Genomic DNA, 25,187 nt, shown 5'->3' with positions numbered 1-25,187 from the left:
TAATTTCACAGTGGCTTTTATTATAAAACTGCACAAAATAACGCATAATGGTACAAGACTACACAAAATAAGAGGTGCATTTGTAGCAGAGGACATACCTTAACTGCTAGCATATGGCTTAAAAAAACCACTGCAGTAACAAATTAAATTACATTGTTATCAGCCAGGTACAAAATGATAGGAGGAGAAAACATGGTCAAAATATTTTTTCTAGCACATAAGTTATTTTCGTTCTCCACAAGTCAGCAACTGCGACGAGTGAAGAGTTTCAAATTTTTAGAGAAACAAGTGTTAAAAAAAACTTGGCAACGTGCTTTCATCATTGCCAAATAGTACTAGGATAAAAGGAGAGAATTGTGTCTACAATATGTTCATCAGCCGAAACTTCAGAATTTGCATACTTCATAGCAGCATTATAATCACAGATTCCTCACTAACTTCAAAGTAAAAGGGAAATGTGTGAAGGCAGTTAATGACAAACCAATTTTTTATCAGAGGCCTTTGAAACCAGGGTATACCGGATACGGCCCGTGGTGTAATAAACAAAAACGCTGGTATGAAATACCTGTGAGATAAACACTTAACCAAAGACTGTTTAGGCTTTCTTTGCACTTGTATGGGCTTTTTAATTAGCATCTTTTTTTTTTTTTTTTTTTTTAATATTTCTCCAGTTTATACGCACATGCACAACAGAGGATCAAATGATATAAAAGGAGCAGTATTCTCTAAGCTTTCGACAGATTGAACAGAAATGTCACTATTTTGTAAACGCATAAGGAGATAATATCAAGCTAAAGTTCATAAAGGACATAACCAGTGCTGGCCAGGAAATTTATCTCCTGTATCTGCCCCTATCTCCTCTGTCCCCTCTGTCCCTATCGCGCATCCTGTCTCTGTCACGATCTCTATCACGATCACGGCCTCTGTCCCGTCGGTTGTCTCTGGGACGTTCCCTTTCTCGCTCTCTTTCACGCTCTCTGGGTCGGCTTCTTCTTCCACTCACCACAGCTTGCGTTCGTCGAAGAAAATCATCCACTCTCATATCATAGTCATGCTTTTATTTGGGGGGAAAAAAAAGGTTAGCATATCCAACATACACAGGCACAAACAGTATGCAATGCTCAAAGAACCTTAGGAAGCAGAGCTTCTGTAATGCAGTAGGGCTTTTTATCTGCAAACCAAAACGGTTTTTAGTTTTTCACGTGGTATGCAAACTTAGAACATACACTTACTGATCATCTAGGAAATTCAGTTCCTCTTCACCATAGCTCTATGCGCCCAGCCAACAGAGCATTGGCAGACAGAATTTTAAAACAGGATTGCAGGATGGTTTGTTGAAACCCAGACGCAATCACCATAAAGTTAAATGCAAAAGTGTGGGTACCTCTAGCCAAACTAAATATTACCGCAGTTACATTTTATTTCACAAAAAAAGAAAATAGTTTGTGGTATGGGCAACAATTGGGACACCTGTGTCAGACAGTATTTAGTTACACCCCCTTTGGCACAGACTCATTGTAAACATCTTTTGTATCCAGATATCAGTCTTAATTCTTTTTAATTCAGTCTGAAAATCTTCATATATTATTCATCAATTGGGAGTCCACATCTGATTTCTGCCTTAATTAAGCCTAAGGCAATCATATGCGAAAAATTCCTATATCCAAAGATAACTGTCCCAAGGCTTTTTCCTTCAGTTAAAAAAATATTTTATTTAAATTTGCATTAAAACTCGGATACATACTGACCCCACAAAGCCCATAGGATATAGGAATTTTTTGAAAATCTTCATAGTCATTGTCTTAATTCATGTAGCTATTTTAGGCATATTCCTCCTTGCAGATAAATTATAATTCCAAGATCTTGCTGGGCCAACTTGGATGCTCAATATCTACCCACAGCAGTCACATAACTATAGAAGGAAAAAAAACCCTGTGCCCCCCCAAAATTTACACCACTAACCCATAGATTTTAAATAATGTTTAAGCTAGGGGACAGTAGCTCAAGGTGGCTTTTGATGCATTGATTATAATTGTCTTGTTGTAGGAACCATCCCCATTTCTTATTCAACTTCTTGGCTGACTTTCACATTACTATTCAAAATTTGCTATACAATCCCAAAGTACAATATATCTACCCTCATTTTCTTTTTATCAAATGCTGCTCCTTTTTTCCCCCTAATCAAACCTTTGGTGTTCAAACACTTGCTTCTAAAAAGCCTCCAGGCGTGTCTAGATGCTATTTTTTCATACCTCAGATGTTGGCATTTGAGATGAGGTTGCAGGCAATTCTTTTTCCAGATGCAAGATCATGTTTGTGCAAGCAATGCTGCACTGTGGAACAGGCAGATCCTTTGCAGTCCTATGAGATTTGCCTGGCCAACCTAAGAGTTCTCTCTGCAAGTTTTCTTAGTCTTACAGATTGCTTTGACTTGCAGTTTCCCTTAATTGCCATTTAATGATGACATTACAGAAAATGGAAATTGCGAGCTGGAAGCACAATTTTCATAATAATAATAATTTTCTATAGCGGTAACCCGATTTGTTGGCATCATATTAGCCTTATTTTTGCTTATATTCAGCTGCTTAGTTGCTGCATGGTTGAGTGACAGCCCCCAAAGTTTTCGATGTCAGGATTTATAAAGCTCTCTGTTGTCAACAGGGGACAACTCCTAATGGTTATTTATGCCTAATAAGCTAATTAGGACCAGGGACATTGCAAAAACAGTGTTCTTCCTTGGAAATGTAAAAGAGTCTCTGAACAGGTGCCACAATTACTGCTTTCTTTGTTATTTCTATGTTGTGTTCATGAAATAAAATGTAACTGGGCATTAACATTTGCAAATATGTTTTTTTAACATGCAGATGTCTACAGCAGTTTATTGCTTTTCACTAACAAAATTATGTAAATATTTAATTTTGCAAATGGTTCCCAAATCATTGTATTCAACATTCCATGCCCACACGGTCAGAAAAGATGGTCAAATTGGACAAACTCTCCTTATCAACCTGCTATAAAAGTTTTGTTCCTAGCAATTATATGAAAAAAGTATACTTTTTATAATTTTGATTCTTCTTTATGTGTCTGGCAGGGCTTCTAACCCTGGCAGAGATGGGTGTTTATTATGCAATAGGCTTCTAAAAATCAAAAGCCTATCTACTTACGCTAACCGACTACCTGCCCGCTTTAAATGAAGCTACACAAATCTGTAAAATCCTTCAGAATCATTTCATTCCTTTAAAATAGTATAATTGTCAGTCTCTTAATTAGATGTGCCAACCTTTTGCCTTTTTGAGTAAAGTATAAAAATGACTAAAAAGGTATTTAAAAATCTCTCCAGCACTTAGTCTCTAGATCATTAAAAAAACATATTTATAGCGCTTGATTGAACTTACAACCCGTTTATCCCGATATCTTGCATCATGTTGAACAGGATGATGACCTGAGAACTGTGGATGTGCTTGAGGTGGCGGTGCATGATGCTGATAGTAAGGATGATGAGGAGCCTGCTCAATAGCTGGATACGGTTGCTTCAAAAAAAAATGAAAAAATAAATTCAGACAACGAATAGATCCAAAATAAACAGCATGGTTTTAAAAATATGTACACTGGTGAATATGATATGTGGGACACTCTCGCTCACACTGACACCAGATAATGTTAGCGCTTGCTAAATTAGCTTTGCTAGTCTTGCACAAACTACACAAGGAGTCATACAGCAATATTTATTTAAATTTTCTATTATACTTAGAGGCAATATACGCCTTGTTTAACATAACTGCAATGAACAAAGTTTGTGATGAGCACGCTTTTGCATATTATTCCTTCATCTAAAAAGAGCAAAAAGTATAATGGAAGCTACTCTGTTTGTAAATGGTCATGTTTTTCTTTTGCATTCTCCAATTATAACTACATTTAACCTCAAATCATTCATGTATATTGGAATTAAATTGTCAATGTGAAAAAATTGGGTTATTCATGGTATTGTGTGTGTATTTTATTCCTGCCAGGCTGTAGTCATTAATTCCTTTTCACATTAAAAGCATGATTTCCTTGCATTATAAGGATATTTTCCGTTCCAAGAAGTTTATTTTGTATACAAACTTTGTATAAATGCTCAATTCCTGTTGCCTGATAATGTCAGAGTTTCATCAATTTAACCTTTCTGTAATAAAACTAGAGGGCAAGACAAAAGTGAATTGCTGCAGAAGAATTACAACTGTAGACAAAAGCAACTGCTGATGGTAAAAAAATTGTGATGGGCAGAGTCAAAACAGAGATTTTAAAGGGCATGTTCACATTCTGAAAACTGACCAAATATGACCGGGCAATTAAAAAAAAACAACTTTCTGCAACTCGTACTTTGAAAAGATAATCAATGCTAACATTTGAAGTTGTCTCTGACCCATTTTATCCCCTCGCAGGTTATGTCAGTGAAGTCTGCCCACAACTGAGTGAAGAGGAGGCCCCATTTGGCCCAAGTTTGTTTTCAGGTCATTAATCCAACTAGCTGGCATGATTCAGACGATCAGACAATCAACATGCAAAAGAAACTAAAGAAGTGGCATGTACAGTAGTACATGCACTCCTATGCTCCTATGATTTATTCAAAACTCACAGTGTCTCCAACGTTTCGACCCTCTTTGGGGTCTTTATCCTTGATAAAGACCCCAAAGAGGGTCGAAACGTTGGAGACACTGAGTTTTGAATAAATCATTGAACTTTTTTGGAAAACGGAGTGCTGGTCCTTTCTACAATTTTTTATATACTTAAACTTGACCAAGCACCCGGCAAAAACTACATGTGAAGGAGTGCGGGTATCATCCACGATTTTGTTATATTTATATATATATATATATATATATATAAAAATGTAAATATACAAACCATTCCCTGCCATGGTGGAGGTGGGCCCATATTATGAAACTCCCTTACATAATCGTTGTAAGACTAAGAAAAGAAAAAAAAAGTGTAAATATTGTGATATTTACCGAACAGGCTTGCAATTAAAAGAGGCAAGAGGCCAGTATAGAAAAAAATAACAGGAGAAAGGTTGAGGTGGCACAGAGCCAAAGATGACAACAAAAGATGTTATCAAGGTAGTACTTTATCTTAACATACCCCATTTAAAAAAACATCTCTCCGAACACCAGTGAATCTTCTGCAAAAAAGGGAATAGTAAATAAGCAACTTGCTATACTTTAATTTCAAACAAATACAGACCACATCAGAATATTTTACCTGTCAACTTCTTGATAACGTGGATCCTTGACAAAACCTGTTTAAAATGTATTAGAAAAATATTACTACTAACAATAACAGAAATAAAACGTAAACTGTATCTTCATTTGCATTAAGACCCAGATCGCACCATTTACTACCTATTAAACAATGCACAGATCTGCCTTCAATAATGAATGCCCCTCACCCTTTGCATTTCTTTAATATATTTAAGGTGATCTTAAAGGAAAACTATACCCCCAAAATGAACACTTAAGCAACAGATAGTTTATATCAAATTGAATGACATATTAAAGAATCTTACCAAACTGGAATATATATTTGCATAAATATTGCCCTTTTACATATCTTGCCTTGAACCACCATTTCGTGACTATCTGTGCTGCCTCAGAGATCACCTGACCAGAAATACTACAACACTAACTGTAACAGGAAGAAGTGAGGAAGCAAAAGGCAGAACTCTGTCTGTTAATTGCTCATGTGACCTTACATGTGGTTTGTATGTGTGCACAGTGAATCTTACGATCTCTGGGGGCGGCCCTTATTTTTTAAAATGGCAATTTTCTATTTATGATTACCCAATGGCACATACTACTAAAAAAGTATATTATTATGATTCATTTACATGAAGCAGGGTTTTACACATGAGCTGTTTTACTCAGTATCTTTTAATAGAGACCTACATTGTGTTTTGGGGGCATAGTTTTCCTTTAAGACTGCAGATCAGACATTGCTGTATATAAAAAAATTACAATTTTGCATGGGCAGATTTCTTTACCAAGTATGTATTGTATTGTATATCTAAAAGTATCACTTGCCACATATTGTCGAAGGTAAGAACATACTTAAAACAAGTTATAGTCAGATGGACATAAGAGACTACCTATGCCACCCTCTAATGTTATGAAATGGATAGAATCCATCACCAAGAATACAATACTTTCTCTTGAGGCACAGCTAGCAATGTTGTAATGCCTCACTGACATTTAAGGGGAAGTGGCCAATGGGGAGATTTGTCACCCGTGATTATTTATGCACCACTGCGGGTGACAATCTCCCAAAAATGTGTCTCCATGGGAAAGAACTTAAATAGCTGAAGGCAAAACCAACATATTGGGAAGTCTCCCGACATTTCCTCCTGAGGCAACTTTGGTAAACAAAGAGATGCACTGGTTTTACCGCCAGCGATTTCCATTATTTCCAATGGAGACGCATTTTTGGGAGATTTGTCTTTCGCAGACGCGAATATTAAATTACGGACAACAAATCTCCCCACCGGCCACTTCCCTAGGGCTCATTAAGTGGCCAAAGAGATTCAAAGGAAATCTGCAAAACTGAGCCAAACTGTGTGGTTTCACAGTGAATACTAATCTGATTCAAGAGAGGTCTGACAGATGTAGGCGGTCTAGGCATGCACGAAGGGTAGACAATTCTGCCAAAGAAATAATTTCCACTGTAGCCAAAACAAAATATATTATGCAAACATTTGAAGAAACAAACTGGGCTCTCAATAAAAGGCAAACTGTGCAGTGGTGGTATGCCTAACTATTAAAGTACACCGTGTTTTATTTTTGCAGCCAAAATAACCCAACATTTATAAAATGGCATGTCATCTAAAAGTGGCTAATCTCTAAAAGCAACTGAAAAAGAAAGAAAGAAATTTCGCCAAGTGTTTTTGAACATGCACTGGAAACAAACACGTGCAATAGCAACATCATATTTTCTCACACTAGTACAGGTATGGGACCTCTTATCCCTTATACAGAAAACTGAATTATGGAAAAATGTTTTTAAAATATATTTTTTTCTGTAATACAACAAAACCTTGTACAACAGGAGTGCCCATACTTTACTAATGTGAGGTCTACTTTTGGTGATAATGTCCCATTATGATCTACATCCATAAAGGCATTGTTAGCATTGAATTCCATGCTTTAATACGTATTTGTTACTTAAATACAAATTAATGGGAACATTTATATTGCTATATTTAACAAACTACTGTATTTCTTATGTGACCTTAACATAATAAATAATAAAAACCATGAAATGGTAGGGTGATTTAAATACGTTGTTTGTTGACATTGTCTTGAGATCTACTGATCAGCAGCTAAAGGTCTAATGGTAGATGCCGATCTATCTTTTGGGTACCCCTGTTGTACAAGGTTTGATAGTAAGGTATGGTGCTCCAAATTACACAAAAAAACGGTGTCTGGAAAAACCCAGGTCCCAAGCATTGTGGATAAAAGATCCAATACTTGTATTTCATCAGTTAAGCTTAATAACGATTTGTGTTTAATATTGGAATAAATAGTAAGTGATATTTTCAAATCTCTTGCAATTGGTTATACTGAAAAATGATAATTTCATAAAAAAAAAAACCTGTTACAAGTACAGTAATGAAATACCCCTGCTCAATAATTTATGCTTGAATTCCTCTTTAAAAATAGATATTGACCTGGGCGCTGGTGGAACTCAGGAGGATAGTCAATCCTTGGTTTCTTTCTGTTATGAATATCATACTCTTCTGGTTGACGCCTACACAAATTAAATGTTACAAATTAAACAAAAAACTTGCAGATCATCATGTCCATACCTTTTAAGGGAAGTGTGAGGTGCACAACCTTACTCATATGTAAAAAAAACTATTTTGCTACTCTGTATTATTATGGAACAGCAAATATAAAATAAAAATAGCTAGTAGAAGTTCTATTCAAAGGCTGAACCAGTTGAATATGTCTTTTCATATATCAAAAAGTGAAGTTAAAAATGACACAAAAAACAAAACAAAAAACCATGGTAGTTATCAGCAATACTGGAGGCTATTCCCCTTGTCTGTGCACAATTCTTTAAACGGAAGTCTGTTTCAATTTATGGTAGTTGTACCATATATTAGAAATGTCAATTTTACAAAAGGGCTGATCAACGCCAGGCTTCAAAAAAAATAAATAAAAATAAAATAAAATCAAAAAACATCTATATATTTAAATGCAGATTAGTAATCTGTAGACTGCAACTAGATCTTACCAATCAACAACTTTGAGGCTAATAGCAAGTTATATTGCTTTAACTCAGGGGTACAATTTTAACATTATTAATAAATGATATTTAAGCATGTATATTAATATTAAGACGCACTAGCAATGCAAGTCATTTATAGCTCATTATGTATCCCTTTTAATGCCATGTGTCCTTGTGACTGCAAGTCTAGGTTTACTGGTATCAAATAGCAACCAGGAACCTGAGAATCTTCGGAAAATTCAAGCTCTAAAGGGCTAAAAATGGATTAAACACATATGTAAGCAAATCTTTTAAACCTTGAGTTAAAAGCAATTTTCTCATACACACTGGTAAGATGTATTTCTGGTTGCTTAGGATCTGTGTGGCTTTAGCATAACTAAGTTTAAAGCCTGGAGATGGACAGCGCTGCATTGAGGTAACAGATTCATACATGCTTCTGTGCGGACTGGCTTCATTTTGGTATATCAGTCCTAAACTTTGCATCTCGGCAAAATAAGTAGAAGCAATGCAGTCAACACAATTAAAGAAAACAAAAACCCATAGCATCTTTGAAGTACTGTACATAGGAGAAAGCAATGACAAGCAAACCTTATAACGATTGTGTCTATCTGCAGCTCTTGCAGAATTGCTATATAGCATTTTATTTGCACATACTCCACAAATTTAGTTAGTTAATTGGAATCTATATTTGTGAGGGTGATGTGCAATTACTTTTAAAGACACTCATGATCGTATCTCATTAAATGTATTTTAAGAAGATATCAATTAGCTGTGCATTTTATGACTGTTAAAAACATACAAGTGCCTTCAAAACAGATTTTTGAAAATATGTATGCTGCCTGCACCAGTTCAAGAGTTAGGCAGAGTGTATGAGTGAAAACAGACTCATTGCTGCCTGCTTTCTAACAGCTGACAAACTCATAAATGTGCTAGGGCATTGGAGTTACAGTCAGCAATCAAATCTTGCATGGTTGTGTCAACTATTCTGCTGAAGGGAAGTTCCTACCAGTTAACTCATTTAGTAAACCTGGTTTTGGAAATGCTAAGATGTCTGGGTTTCAAGGAGGCACTCATAGTTAATAAACATTCAAAAGATGCAGCGATTAAATGAATATTTATAAAACTACATTTAATTAGATAAAAACACGATGTTGGGGAAAAAAACAATTCATACAATCAGCCCATGACAGATCCTTTAAATTGAAAAAAAATCCACTTGAGGAAAATGTTGAGAGATGGCTGTACTCGTTTTACCATGGTACACAGAATAATTCACAGAAAAACAAAACCTTTCAAAAACCTTTTCAAAGTACCTTACCCGAATACTAGTCAAACTTCCCCAATTCATACTTATAGCTTAACACTCCCACACACTAGGTCTAATTTTTCCCCCACTGAGCAAGAAGCAAATCAGTTGCACATTTAGCAAAAAAAAGAAAAGCTGGTTTAAAAAGGAAACATACCGCTTTCTTGTAGTTTTGAGTGCATTAACGACCGGTATAAAATATAGCAACAGTTCATATAGTAGTCCACTAACGATTTTAAGCTGTTAGCCGCACATATACAAGGCGGACCTGAGAAGGTGTGGTGCTGTTAAAAGTATATTTTGCAGTCCATTGCAAAACTGGAGTAAAAAATCACTTGTAATACATAGTGTAAAGGAAACCTTTTAAGCTTACTTCTTTGCATTCAGTCCATTTAAAGGAATAAAAAAAAAATGAAATAAGGGGCTCATGGTTTCCTCCTACCTAGACGGTGGTGTCCTTTTTTGATGACAGAATTAAGGGCTCTGGAATTTGCTCTCTACCTACCACTGTTTTACCCAAGTTGCAAAGTATCAAACAACACAGTCTTTAGAAGAAACCTGTACAAATTATCTCAATGTAATTAGCCTACACGGGAAGGGGTGATTGGCGGAAGGGCTTTTAAACATCAGTTCTTTGAAAGCCTTCTCCAATTGTGTAACCCTCTTTTATCCTGGAATATGGTAAGGCGTATAGTTCATAAAGCTGGGAAAAAACAATATGACGATCCACTAATTTATTTATTTTTTTTATAGTCCACAGGTACTGCCAGCATCTCTGGAAGGGATGTACAGACACAGCAACAGCCCCACTGTTGCCAGATCTCCAAGCGCAACATGCTCCCCTTTGAACAGAACCTAAAGTGGTTTCAGGAGCTCAGCAAGATGTATTCACTGTGGTATTTTTATAGAGAACATTTCTGAAATATGCTTCTAAAAACATCATGGTGAAGCCATATGGAAATAGTCCCAACAAGGCTCCTCTTGAAAACAAAGCAACATTTCTAAGCTTTATCTCCTCAAGAGGAGTTGGCATCTTCTGCAACACCATTATAGATCCTTTATAAAAGTCCCATATCTGATAAAGGTTATCCAGGAATTTACCTGAAAGAAAAGGCTTTTAACAAAAAAATTAACATACTTTCCTTCTGAAAGATGGGTATATACCAAAACTTCATTCTGTCTACACATTCAGAATAGTTTTCTGCCTTGATTTGTTTTTCTTTATTACAGATACCTATTCTATGCTGTTCTAAATCTATGCCTCTCCACTGTACATGTTCCCTTTAGTAGGTAACCAATCGTGGAGCTCGATAAAAGAAAAAAAAAATAGTAGGGATGGGGGAAGGGGGGAGGAAAGGAGAGAAAAAATGGGACCAAAATGAAATCCTCAATAAAGCCACAATCTCCGCCATGCAGCTTGATATGAGGATTTTTGCTCTTCATTATGCCATGCCAAAAATGCGTGCTGTGGTGTCCATCATGTTACTCCAGCACAAGTGCCAATTATCAGTCCAAAGAACGTTTCTAACCTTCCCACTTCTCGTGTTGCCTCACGGCGAGATGGTCTTCCTCGCGATCTGGGTTGTGAATTCATTCGTCTCTTATGCCTCATTTTATGAATGACTTGATACAAGTCAATGGAATCATCCGCTGAGAATAGAAGGCAGAGCTGGGTTCCACAATCAGGTTCGATTTCCTAAAAACAGCAACCAATTTAAACCAAACAAATATACTATTTAAACAAAATAAAAAATTATATATATTATATTAAGCCAGCAAGGCAATGTACAACACAATACTTTGCACCTACCCCTTGCAGAAATACAAGAAGCCCTTAGTCAGACTTGAAAGCAGAGACAAGGTGATGCTTTTCACAAGTAGCTGATCGGTGAAACATTTTTCAAAGAATGGTTTAACTCCCCTTTATCTTGCTTTGGGTTTACTAGACATATACTTTGCTGACAAGGAGCTTTTGGGGGATCCTTCTACTATTGGTATGCAGAAGACTCTCCTGATGGAAAATGGCCATTCTGGAATGCACCCAAAGTGGATTTCAATGTCTGAGATTACTGCTCCTACTGTTCAAGAATGTATGTACAGTCATATGAAAAAGTTTGGGAACACCTCTTAATTCTTTGGAGTTTTGTTTATCATTGGCTGAGCTTTCAAAGAAGCAACTTCCTTTTAACATATAACATGCCTTATGGAAACAGTAGTATTTCAGAATTGGATTAACAGAAAATATGCAATATGCATCATAACAAAATTAGACATGTGCATAAATTTGGGCACCCCAAAAGAGAGATTACAGCAATACTTCGTTGAGCCTCCTTTTGCAAATGTAACAGCCTCTAGAAGACTCCTACAGCCTGGATTCTGGATGGCTGTATTTTTGACCATTCGTACTAACAAAATCTCTCCAGTTTTGTTAAACGTTAGGTCTGCCGAGCATGGACACCCTGCTTCAAATCATCCCATAGATTTTGGATGATATTTCCATTCCAGAATATTGTACTTCTACCTCTGCATAAAGCCTTTGTAGATTTTGAAGTGTGTTTACAGTCATTGTCTTGTTTTAATATCCAACCCCTGCATAACTTCAACTTTGTCACTGATGCTTGAACATTATCCTGAAGAATTTGTTAATATTGGGTTGAATTCATCGAATCCACAACTTTAACAAGGGCCCCAATCCCTGAACTAGCCACACATACCCACAGCATGATGGAACCTCCACATAATTTGAAAGTAGGTAGCATGCAGTATTCTTCCGCCATGCAAAACGCTTTTTGTTATGACCAAATGACAACTTTTGTCTTATCAGTCCAAAGCACTTTGTTCCAAAATGATTGTGGCTTGTCTAAATGAGCTTTTGCATACAAGTGACTGTGGCGCGATTGCAGAAAGGGCTTTTTTCTCAGCACCCTGCCATACAGATGTTATTTGTGCAAATTGTGCTGAATTGTAGAATGATGTACAGATACACAATCCACAGCAAGATCTTCTTGCAGGTCTTTGGAGGTGATCTTTGGATTGTCTGTAACCATTCTCACAATCCTCCGCATATATCGCTCCTGTATTTTACTTGGCCTGCCAGACCTAGCTTTTATAGCAACTGTGCCTGTGGCCTTCCATTTCCTGCTTACATTCCTTACAGTTGAAACTGACAGTTTAAACCTCCGATATAGCTTTTTGTAGCCTTCCGCTAAACCATTATACTGAACAATCTTTACTTTCAGATCTTTTGAGAGTTGCTTTGAGGATCCCATGCTGTCACACTTCAGAGAGTCAAACAGAAGCACAATTTGCAATTGACCACCTTAAATACCTTTTCTCATGAATGGACACACCAGCCTATGAAGTCCGAAGCTTAACGAGCGAATCTAACCAATTTGGTGTTGCCAGTAATCAGTATTGAGCAGTTACATGCATTCAAATTAGCAAAATTACAAGGGTACCCAATCTTTTGCACAGCCAGTTTTTCACATTTGATTTAATTTCATACAACTGAATAATGCATCTTTTTCAGAAAACACCGCAGTACTCAGATGTTCCTGGGAAATGAAAGACATACCACTGTTATCTTTTTTGTTGAAAGTGGAGTAAATTATAATGCAGGCTGAGAGGGGTTCCCAAACTTTTTCATATTACCATATAATATGGCACTCCGTTTTGTTTAACCAGCTACTTAGTTCGCTATTTTTATACATAGCCCCCTTTCCCCCATTCTCATGAGATCAAAATAATTGGATAGCAAGTCTAACCTGACCATCACGTCCAATCTTTACAGGTTTATGTTCATTCCAGGGGTTGGTTAGATGAACACATTTGGTGAATGATAGTTCTCTCCTGGAAAGATAAAAGCTTTTTAAGTTTCACAGAAAAAAAAAAATCTAACTAAGCTTATTTGTGTGAGAACAAACAAATGTATTGTCCTGTATTCTGATTAAAGGAACAGTTACATCAAAAAATTAGTGTTTTAAAGTAATAAAATTTCATGCAGTGTTGCCCTGCACTGGTAAAACTGCTGTGTTGACTTCAGAAACACTATAATATCAATTATATAAATAAACTGCTGTGTAGCAATGGGGGCAGTAATTCAAAGGAGAAATAAGCTCTGTAGAACATAACGGTGTTATCTGTTATACACTGTTTAACCTGTGCCTCATAGCCTTTTTTCAATTTGTGCCATTGCTACACAGCAGCTTGTTTATAAGAACTATAGTAGTGTTTCTGAAGCAGATCTGTTTTACCAGAGCAGGGCAAAAGTACATGTATGGGACCATCTCCCTTAGGCTCCATTATAATGAAATAATCCAAATTTTTTAAAAAGGATTGCCTTTTTCTCTGTAATTATAAAACATCTTGTACTTGGTCCAAACTAAGGTATAAGATATAATTAATCCTTATTCGAAGAAAATCCAGTCTTTTGGGTTTATTTTATGTTTACACTAGTAGAAGAAGGTATGAAGATTCACATTGCGAAAATATCCGTAATCCAGAAAACCCCAGGTTGCGAGCATTCTTAATAACAGGTCCCTAACCTGTACATGATATTTTCATTACTTTAAAACACTCATTTGTTGGTGTTACAGTTCCTTTAAAGGAGAAGGAAAGCTTGTAATGCATTTTATTACCAATAGTGCAAGCTGGAACACTATATTTATTCTGCAGAATGCTCTACCATACCTGAGTAAACAGGCATATAAGTTCTCTCAATGTGCTTAAAGGGGAACTCCTTACAAATATAACCTAAGCTTTTTGAAAAGTAAACAACTCCTTACAAATATAACCTAAGCTTTTTGAAAAGTAAACAATTTCAAGCAACTTTGCAATATACATCAATTAAAAAATATTCAGACTTTTCATGATTTTTTGTGGTTTGGGACAATTCCCTAAGCCTTGCCCCCTCCCTGCTCTCCTGCTGATCTGTCTAACTCCTTTGCTGAGCTGGTTGAATACTGTTACTTTGTATCAGCAGCAATCTGTCCTCAGCCTGCTTCCTCCAAATCCCACAACCTCCACACTTGATTTAAATAAGAAAGGGAACATCACAGTGCAATGCATTGTTGGTTATGTAATTCCTGCATGCTGTCTGTAAGATGTGGAGTTGTTAGAATTTAGTCCCTTCCCTGAAAGGATTTCAAATGATGCAGAAAGAGAACTGTTAACCAGCTGGATTTCAGCATAGAATATGGCATTTATTCATACTTTTTGAAGAAACGGGTAAATGTGATGGGTATATTAGGGGTTTCGGTGTTATTTGGGCCTCTTTTTGGTTTAGAAGTTGGAGTTCCCCTTTAAGATCACAGCAGCCATATCAGCTTTGTGTTACCTAAATTCCTTGCCCTGTCTAGCTGCCTGCTCCACTCAGATTACAGCAAAGGAAAGGAGGGGGAGCGAGGGAGAAGCGCCAGATTTGCTGGGTAGGCGCCCCTTGGCACCCGCCCGCATTACTCACCCAGGCGCAAGTGCACTGGCGTGCAGTGCATCCCCATAGATTGGCTGGGCGGCATGCCGCCCGAAATATGTGCCGCTCTAGGCCTGGGCCTATGTGGCCTCGCCACAAATAGGGGCCTGTAGGAGGAGCAAGGAGCTACACAGGCATGGCTGATAGAGACAGAGGGTTTGAGCTGTGAGGAGGAAATCAGATACCAATCGGATACCAAGCCCATGTGTAAAGAATAGGAAAATAGCCTCAAAGACTCTTGTTTTTCGTGGAAAAGACAACTCGACCCTCTGCCCCTTGATGTAAGTTTAACGTCATGCAGTGTGTTTTGTCACACATGCAAAATGGTCTCTTGCACAGACAACAAAACAACAGAATATAACTTTACAAATGTGCAAAAATGCTTCCTCTGGCATTTTAACGTGACTAGACTTGTTTGCAGAACAAAGATATTTTTGGATGTTTTGCCAAGCAAGCAACAAATCCCCTGTGTAAAATTGCCCTAAGAATATAACAAATAAAAGACTGGTTCTCCATGGCTGGCTCATATAGAAATAATTCAAATGATCATTAACAGTTATTTGCAGAAACCCAAAAAATAGGCTGCTACTCAAAAGGATTCGAAAATCAAAGATCACCATACATTTGCGAACAGAAACTCAACCTTTCACATGTCAAATTCAGAGGGGCAAGGATCAACAATATATTTATAGTGTCATAAAAGGGTACATTATAAAGTTCCAAACATTAGAAAATAGAAAAATAGGTTTAACACAAATACAGAGTATAAAAAAAAAACTTATACAAAGTATCACTACAAAAAAATTAATGATGCTAGAAGTTACCCATCTTCATGGATTTTAAAGATATGCTGCTCCAGAGAAATGTCTCTCTTCATTCTTAAAGGGTTATAGACATTTTGCAAGACCCTTTAGCAGAAAAACAAAGAATGCTGTATACCTGCAAATCCAATCTATTTTAAAGACTCCCCCAAGCATCTTTGCATTCATTCCGGCAGGCAGCACCCAATGAATAGGTGACCCGCCATGATGTGACTCAGAGGACAGCCTAGCGAATCCTGAAAAAACATGCAACAATGTTATAAGTATTCCTCAGACTATCCAAACAAAAATGTATACTTTTAGGAAATTTATAACATGCTACATTTTAAAGGGTCAGGATTGGGAAAAAGCAGAAAACAATGTAAAATGACACCATATTCAACCGTACTTGCCACACCGTATTCAAGTGGCAAGTTTCCAAAAAGGTATTGGATTGTCTAGTAGAGTCTAGCCTAGTTTTTTCCCCAAACACTAGTGCTGCCCCCACCCCAGAGAGGCTCAACGCAATAGAAATTCTTAGACAATGCTTCATATAAAGGAGAACTAAAGCTTAACCCAAGAAGTAGGCTAAAAATGTTATATATTATGTTTTGGGATTCCATACCAGCCCAAGGCAACTACTGCCCTTTAGCAGGGAAGATTTGTGCCTGAGCTTAGGGGCCAACTCAAAATATACAGTACACATACAATATAAAAGTCACAATATAAGGTTGATTAGTAATTAATCCAAATTACTTCATGGAAGTACTGCAACCAGTGCATCGAGTATCAGAATTTAACAATCAGCCTTGTGGCATCACCTTATATTACAGGCCAACCTTATTTTCTGCTTGATAAATTGGATTAGAGGGCCCTATAAATTAGAGTTTACAAACTAAAGGTTAGGGAGGGTACAATTGAGACATTAGGATTTTAGAAACAATTTTGAGATTTTTTTATACAGCAAAGATATATTAATTAAGATACATTAAGCTTCTTTAAACAGGTGGGTCTTTAAGCAGCGTTTTGAAAGTTTGGAAAGAAGGAGAAAGTCTGACAGCTCGAGGTACAGATTTCCAGAGAAAAGCAGAAGCTCGAGAGAAGTCCTGTAGACAAGAATGGGCAGAAGTGATGAGAGGAGAAGTGAGGCAAAGATCAGAAACAGAGCGAAGGTTGTGTAAAGGAGTGTATTTGGAGATCAGAGATGAAATATAGGGGGGGGGGGGCTTCATTAGTAAGGGCCTTGAATGTGAGTGTTAGTAATTTGAATTTGATTCTAGAGGAGATTGAGAGCCAGTGAAGGGACATGCATATGGGAGCAGAAGATGTTGAGCAGTGAGACAGATGAATGAGTCTAGCAGCAGCATTTAGAACAGATTGGAGTTGTGAAAGATATGGTCGTGTTCGGGCAATGTTGTGCAGTTGAATACGACAAGATTTTGCAAGTGTTTGGATGTGTGGTGAAAAAGACAGATGAAAGTTTAGGATAACTCCTAGGCAGCATACGTGTGTGGTGGAATGAAAGGTGGTGTTGTTTACTGTGAGTGATATCTGAAGGACAGGGGAAGATCTTGGAGGAAATATAATGTTTTTGAAAGTTTCAGTTTCAGGTGGTGCTGTGACATCCAGGAAACTGCAGAGAGAATGTCTAACTTGGGAAATGACAGAATTAGAAAGATCAGGAGTAGACAAGTAGAGTTGGGTGTAATCAGCATAAAGGTGATACTGAAGTCCAAACGGGCCTAGAACAGAGCCATGAGGAACTCAGACAGAGAGAGGGAACGTAGTAGAAGTAGAGTTAGAGCTGGCAACTTTAAAGTAACGGTCAAACAGATAAGATGTAAACCATGAAAGAGCAGTGTCACAAATGCCAGCTGAGTATAGAATGTCTAGGAGGAGTGTGTGGTCAACTGTGTCAAAGGCAAAGTATGGAATAGTGACCTTTAGACTTTGCCAGTAGAAGATCATTGTTTTTTTTTGTGAGTGCAGTTTCAGTTGAGTGTTGGGCAGAAGCCAGATTGCAGGGGGTTCGAGAAGGGAGTTGTGAGTGAGATGCTGGATCAGACGATTGTAAACAAGCCTTTCTAGTAATTGGGATTTGAATGGAAGAAGGGAAACCGGATGAGAGCTGGGTTCAAGGGAAGGTTTTTGAGGATAGGAGTGATTAGTGCTTTTTTGTATAAGGATGGAGAAAAGTTGAATAGGGGGGTAAGTGCAGGAGAGAGTGTATTAGAGATTGGATATAGGAGGCAAGAGGGTATGTGGGGTCAAGGGAGCAGGTTGTGGGTTTTGAGCAGGCTAGAAGTTTGCTAACTTCATCTAGTGTTGCAGGGGTGTAGGAGTGCAAAGTGGATGTGAGTGGACTGCACATTAGTCTGAGATTGTTGTCAGACGGTATGCTCAGCCTAACGAGATCGTTTTTTCTATTAAAGAAATGAGCAAGATCTTGGGCAGTTGCATTAATGGGTGGAGGGGGGCATAGGAGTGAGTTAAATGTTGCAAACAGTCGCGCGGTTTAGAGGACAGAGTGGATATCAAAGAAGAGAGGTACTGTTCTTTAGCTGAAGAGCTTGATTGTAGCAGGAAAGCATGAATTTGAAGTGGATGAAGTCAGGATCAGTTTGTGACTTTCTCCACCATCGTTCAGCTGATCTACTACATATTCTGAGGTACCGAGTTGCATTAGTATGCCAGGGTTGGGGTTTAGCTGGTCGGCTGTGACAAGTGGTTTAAGGAGCAAGGCAGTCAAGAGAATCGTTGTAGAGAGAAGCGGTCATATTGGGACAGGAAAGATTGTTAATATGAGAAATGGGTTGTGTTGATACTGTTGAGAATTGTTGTGGATCAAAGGCGTTTTGTACATGTGGGTAAAGAGAGATGGTTGTGATAGTGCAGGTGAAAGTTATCTGAAGGAATGACCCTCGAGGTGGGTAGGTGAGTCGGTCCACTGAGAGAGCGCAAATTAAGTTGTTAGAGAGCGGAGTTTAGAGGTGGCAGGAGAAGCAGAGTTGTCAATGGTAATGCTGAAGTCATCTAAAATGAGAGCAGGTCTCTCACTGGAGAGAAAGTATGGAAGATAAGCAGCAAAGTGATCGAAGAAAGTAGAGTTCATAAAAAAGAAAGTATTGTTTGAAGTAGGAAGTCGCATTCACAGGACTTCGCAGAAAAAAAACAATAATTATTAACAACGCCCTTGGAGGCGCAACTAACGTTTCGGCTAATTGCACAGCGTTTTCCTAAGTGCAAGAACAAACACAGTCACCATCTTAAATACACAGAATGGCGGGTTCGCACCTGTGGTCCTGGGACCTCCTTTGTTATACGGTGGGGCCTCTGACCAAAAGGTTGTTCCAACAGATGCCCCCGTTTGGTTCTGAGGATATTAATACTCAAAGGATTTTTCGGATTACCCACATTCTGCTTGATCAAGCTTAGCGATTATGACATGTGCATATATGATTTAAATTGATATTTGTGCTCTAATGTTAAGATAATAATATATATGGCTTGTCTATGCCCTATTGATTCTAAGCAGCCTTTTGTTCACCATTTCTTAATATCCTCCTCTTGGTGGTTTGTATGTTCTGCCATAGCTCTCAGACCTAAGTGTCTTAGTGCTTCGTTCCTCTAAATTCACATTCAACTGGTTGTATCGTACCGCACCTCTGATCATAGTTCTGGCTTTTTTATATTTATCTTCATATTTTTATTTTTGTCATTCTTTCATTTTTATTTACATTTTATTTTTCATTTTTATTTGTCTACATTGTTTTACACGCCCAGGCCCATAATATCTATTGCTTGACCCTTTCTTACTGGGCTCAGCAATCCTGTACCAGTACCCTTATTTAGGGTAAACTCTGACTTTAACACCCTGGTCCAGTTTGTTCTTACTATTGATACAGCGCTATATGTGCCTTGATGCATGCTTACTTATACCGCCAATATCTGACCGACATGGCGAACCCGCCATCGGGTATCCAATCTGTACATGCCAGCGGATCTATTTCCAACATATTTTTAGGTACGCGACACTCACAGTTTGTTCTCTTTATCTATACCCTGTTTCTGCTCTCTGCCTACACTCAACCTCTGCCTTCCACTTATTCACGCAGCTTTCCCTATAGACTTCACTATTTCATTGGTATACATTGTTTCATTATTTCCCTGACTTTTTTTGTTACATATGGCTACAGTGGCTACATTAAAATGGTTTCCTGTATAGCATGACATGCTCAATCACTATATCTACACGGTTTAGTGTGTGTAACATTATGATCTTCATCGCAGCTCGTATATATACTGTGATTACGACACACCCACCCTGCACGTCACGTTTTGTTCCCGCCATTGTGTGCATTCAAGATGGTGACTGTTTGTTCTTGCACTTTGAGAAAGGCTGTGGAATCAGCCGAAACGTTAGTTGCGCCTCTGAGGGAGTTGTTAATAAATAGTTTTTTCTGCTAAGTCCTGTGAGTGCGACTTCACAAACGCGCGCGCGCGCACACGCACACACACACGCACACACACACGAAAGCCTGTGTCCCATAGACTCCATTATAATAAAATAATCAAAATTTTTCAAAATGATTTCCCTTTTCTCTGTAATAATAAAACATTAGCTTGTACTTGATCCAAACACACACAAACGAATGAAACATAGAACATTTTAAACTTTTAGAACTTTACCTTGAAATTTTCCACTCTCTCGAACTGAAAACACCAGAATAACACTCCTTGCAGATCGGAAAGCTGCATTTAACTTCTTTTCGTTAACTGGTAAAGTTGACCAAACACCCTATATTTGGGGAAACCAAAAACTGATTAGCTAATTTACACACATTATAAGACAGCAAACATATCTTGCTAAAGAAAAAATAGTATAGCAATATTAGTTTAGTTTTTTACTGAAAAAAAAAGTTTGATTTATCAATTATGTTCTGGAGAATTATGAAGGTTTTTGGATTTTGCCAAAGCGTTTCATACAGTGCTGCATAAACAACTGCTTTTAAAACTAAAGCCTGTTGGGCTTAATAAGGTTTGCACATGGATAGCAATATTAATTCCACCGGCACACAGGTCTTTAGTTGCAAGCAGGGATAACCCTTGCTAAATTTTCACCCCGAAACGTTGCATCACGCAAATAAAAATTTAGCAAGGGTTATCCCTGCTTGCAACTAAAGACCTGTGTGCCGGTGGAATTATTCGTGCTGGAAGTTTGTGGGTTTCCGAAGCCCTCTCGGCCGAGCACCGGGCAATACACGTTTTGAAGAGCCAGGGTGTGCAAGCTGGTAACTATATTTGTGTCTATTGCACATGGATAGGCAACTGGCTAAAGAATTGTGTACAGAAGTTGGTATGGTACATTCTCAAATTGGTGTAGGGTTCCTAGTGGGGTGTTGCAGGGTTCTGTATGGGCAGAGACACACGGTCAGATTCGGGGAGATTAGTCGCCCGGCGACAAATCTCTTCTTCGGGGAGACTAATCTCTAACTGCCTTCTCGCTGCTAGAATGTGAATTACCAGCGGGATGGCACTCAGATCGCTTTGTTTTCTGAAGTTGCCCAAATTTGCCGTACGAGGAAACTTCGGAAAACGAAGCGCTTCGAGTGCCATTCCGCTGGCGTTTTATATTGTAGCCGGTGGGAAGGCAGTTTGGGGAGATTAGCCGCCAAAAAGAAGAGGAGATTTGTCACCGGGCGACTAATCTCCCCGAATCTGACGACGTGTCTCTGCACTAATGGGTCCAATTTGTTCAATAATGGTGTTGGCATTGTAAGACACACACAAAGCACACTTAAGAAACTTGGGTATTTGTCTAGTGTGATTGTGATAGTAAACTAAGATCATAAGATCCATTGAGGTTTGTGTCTGTAGCAAATAGTAAAAATCTCTCTAAACATGCCAGTACATATGTTGGAACTATAAACAGGATAAAAAATAAAACATTCTATGTGTATATTCACTGCAGTGATTGCTACATCAGGGAGAACCCCAAATCATAGCTCACCACCTATTTGTAAATCTAAGCCTTCATGGAATAATTTTATTAATTTAGCAAAAACTTTATATGAGCATAATGAGCTGTGCACCAACGCAACAGCTTCTGGAAAGTGTACCTCCCTTCTGCTTAAATAAATAAGAAATTTTTTTCACCTATTGAAAAAACTTCTTTGGTTAATCTGTATCTAAACAATCTTACCAGCCAACATCTGATTCTTCAAAATAAAAAACTAAAGGGAAAGGTAATCCCCTATTGGAAAGTATAACGGCATCAAATAATTATCCCATGAGCACTCAATTAGCATTTTCTCTAGGTAGTTCACTAGCTAAGACTGAACACAAAAAGCTTTTTGAAAGTTGATGCCAACATCCATGGCCATGAGAGTTCCAGTGGTTGTCACAAGCAGTGCTTTCCCATCCAAATTAATGTGATGCATTAAATAAACGTTCCAAGTAAATAATATGCATGGATTTTAAATTACCTTTGCCTTGGCCAAAGAAACATTCTCGTGGTTGTTACTCTTGATAAGAAAGAATCTGGCTTCTTGCAGTATATATCTAATTTTGTTGGTGCGTTCTGAAAAATAAAAAGGCAAACATTTTTTGTGGATACAAATCCTGCATTAATTAAAATGTATCCTTGTTAACAGATAGAAGTGTCTGCATAGAGTAAATGTGCTTGATAAAGACAAACCTTCTTAAAATGGTGATCCTGTGGGAAATAAATCACTTCCACATAGAATTAAAGGAACAGTAACATCATAATTAAAAAAAAAAAATTCGTTAGAATACAATGAAAAAAAACCACCAAGACAAATTAAAATTGAAAATTGCAAAGCCTTTATTAAAAAATAACTCTTCCGCTCCTCTTCAGAAAAGGTGACCATCCATAGTGCAGCGCTGGATTTCTCCTCCCTGGCTAGCTCCCATAGTCTACTGACAGCAGGAAAATGTTGGACGGTGTTGGAAAGCGGCCCAGCTGGATGAAGAGCTGAAGTGCCTGGTGTGCGGCTCCTTCTACAGGGAGCCCATTATCCTCCCCTGCTCCCACAGCCTGTGTCTATCTTGTGTGCCCGGAACATCATTGTGAAGACCCCGGACTCCCCGCAGAGCCGGTGCGCCTCGGGGGAGATCTTGCGGGGACTCAGCCTCCTACTTACCTGGCCCTGCGGCAGCAGGTGATGCTTATCCAGAGTGCCCCGGGGCGGGTGGCAGGGCTCACAGACATCGCTGATTGTCTCTTCATCCCCTCTGGGCGCATCTAACCGCGCAGGAGGAGTGAGTCCTATGGGTGACTGTTGCTTCCCACTGGGCCCCATGATCTTCAGTGGTAGGTCTGAAAGATCGCTGCTACTGTGTCGCAGCTACTGTATAAGCTTTTCCCATTATTATTTCAGGACATACCTGGGGCCTCTGAACATTTGATATGGGGGGGAAAACAGTTCTCTGCAGAGATTCGTTTTTTTTTTTTTTTATTTTGGGGAAACAGCTCTACGGCCAGAGATAAATGTGGAAGCCAAAGCCAGCAGTAATGGCTGAAATCATGTGTCAGTAGGGGGTTAAATGTCTTGTATGAGCTCAATAACCTGTCTGCCATCCTAATACCTATTATTGGGATGGAAGAGACCTGGTATAAGACACACATGTTCTTTGCCCAGTATCGCCCACTGATACCTACCACCGAGGATCATGGTATAAAAGCTAATTGTAGCGGGCCTGGTGGGAAGCAGCAGTCACCCACGGGACTCACTCCTCCTGCGCGGATAGACGCGCCCAGAGGGGATGAAGTGACAATCAGCGATGTCTGTGAGCCCTGCAGCCTGCGCTGCCACCCGCCCCGGGGCACTCTCGCTAAGCATCGCCTGCTGCCGCAGGGCCAGGTGAGTAGGAGGCTGAGTCCCTGCAAGATCGCCCCCGAGGCGCCGGCTCTGCAGGGAGTCCGGGGTCTGCACAAGGATGTTCTGGGCACAGGCTGTGAGAGCAGGGGAGGATAATGGGCTCCCTGTAGAAGGAGCCGCACACCGGGCACTTCAGCTCTTCATCCAGCCAGGCCGCTTTCTAGCACCCTCGGACATTTTCCTGCTGTCAGTAGACTATGGGAGCTAGCCAGGGAGGAGAAATCCAGCGCCGCACTATGGATGGTTGCCCTGTCGCCTTTTCTGAAGAGGAGCGGAAGTGGAGTTTCGGTAAGTTATTTCTTAATAAAGGCTTTGCAATTTTAAATTTTAATTGTTTTTTTTTTTGTTGTATTCGAACAAATTTTTTTGATGTTACTGTTCCTTTAACTAAAGTTTAAAATGGCCAGGGCGGAAAAGCTCTTAAGGTGGCCATACACGGGCCGATAAAAGCTGCCGACAGACCGTGTCGGCAGCTTATTGGCCCGTGTATGGGGCCCCGCGACGGGCTTCACCGATCGAGATCTGGCCGAAAGTCGGCCAGATCTCGATCGGATGGGACAGAAAATCCCGTCGGATCGCGGCCGCATCTATTCGTTGATGCGGTCCCGCGATCCGACCGCCCGTTTGGGCATCGTTAGGATCCGATCGTTGGGCCCTAGGACCCACGATCGGATCAGCCCGATATTGCCCACCTCAAGGTGGGCATATCGGAGGGAGATCCGCTCGTTTGGCGACATCGCCAAACGAGCGGATCTCTCCATGTATGGCCACCTTTACTTACTAACTCCTAGTAATTAGTAATTATATAATTATATTATAATAATCCCCTAGTAATTATAACCACTTACCTGATACCCTGGGCTGGTGCAACTGTTAGTAAAAAAAACTGCACAGACCCAGTGTGCATCTGAGCGAGTTTCTTCAAACGGGGGGTGCATGCTGGTAGAGTGAAAAGACTAAGCAAAAAACTCTGCACATATCGGCCAAGAAACAGAAAGGAAGAAGTGAAAGAAAGAGGACTGCTCAGTGATGTCTGCTCATAAGTATCCTAAACTGGTCTGCTAACAGGAGCACCATCCCAGAGTAGCAGGTAAGTGATTACAATGAATGGGGGGTGACTAACATTTGACACTCCCCAATGATTTAACTTTTCCTTCTTCTTTAAGCAGTTTTGTCTCATTTGCATATTTCTTATTTTACCCTACAAAAAAAACAGCCATGGTTGTTCTGATGAGGTAATATTATCCATAGAACTTAAAGGACAACTAAACCCCCCACAGTCAAAAGTCGCCACTGGACCCCCTCCCTGCCTCCCCCCTGCTTAGTGTTACGCCAGAATTGTGTCCACGTAGGATTACTGACAAGCAGTCAGAACAGTAGAGCCCACGAGCACCATCATCGGCAAGGGAAGGAAGATTACTTTAGCGCCAGAAGATGGCGCTCATGAG

General features: G+C 39.1%; 1 protein-coding gene across 8 annotated transcripts in view; it reads right to left on the bottom strand.

Moving 5' to 3' along the window:
- ythdc1.L (YTH domain containing 1 L homeolog) overlaps nt 1-25,187 on the bottom strand; it is a 39,300-nt gene continuing 14,113 nt past the window's right edge. For 4 of the 8 annotated variants that reach the window (XM_041581954.1, XM_041581967.1, XM_041581977.1 and 1 more), the window contains 11 exons: nt 22,324-22,418; nt 20,528-20,636; nt 15,978-16,095; nt 13,333-13,417; nt 11,098-11,264; nt 7,700-7,779; nt 5,242-5,278; nt 5,122-5,161; nt 4,888-4,950; nt 3,396-3,530; nt 638-1,054 (listed from right to left, as the gene is read on the bottom strand). In XM_041581954.1, the coding sequence (XP_041437888.1) occupies nt 833-1,054; nt 3,396-3,530; nt 4,888-4,950; nt 5,122-5,161; nt 5,242-5,278; nt 7,700-7,779; nt 11,098-11,264; nt 13,333-13,417; nt 15,978-16,095; nt 20,528-20,636; nt 22,324-22,418 (1,151 nt within the window). In that variant the 3' untranslated portion in view covers nt 638-832. 8 annotated transcript variants of the gene reach the window in all.

Source organism: Xenopus laevis, chromosome 1L (genome assembly GCF_017654675.1).
Source record: "Xenopus laevis strain J_2021 chromosome 1L, Xenopus_laevis_v10.1, whole genome shotgun sequence".
NCBI lineage: Eukaryota > Metazoa > Chordata > Amphibia > Anura > Pipidae > Xenopus > Xenopus laevis.
Note: the sequence above shows the minus strand (reverse complement) of the source record. Positions and strands in the feature narration are given on the sequence as shown.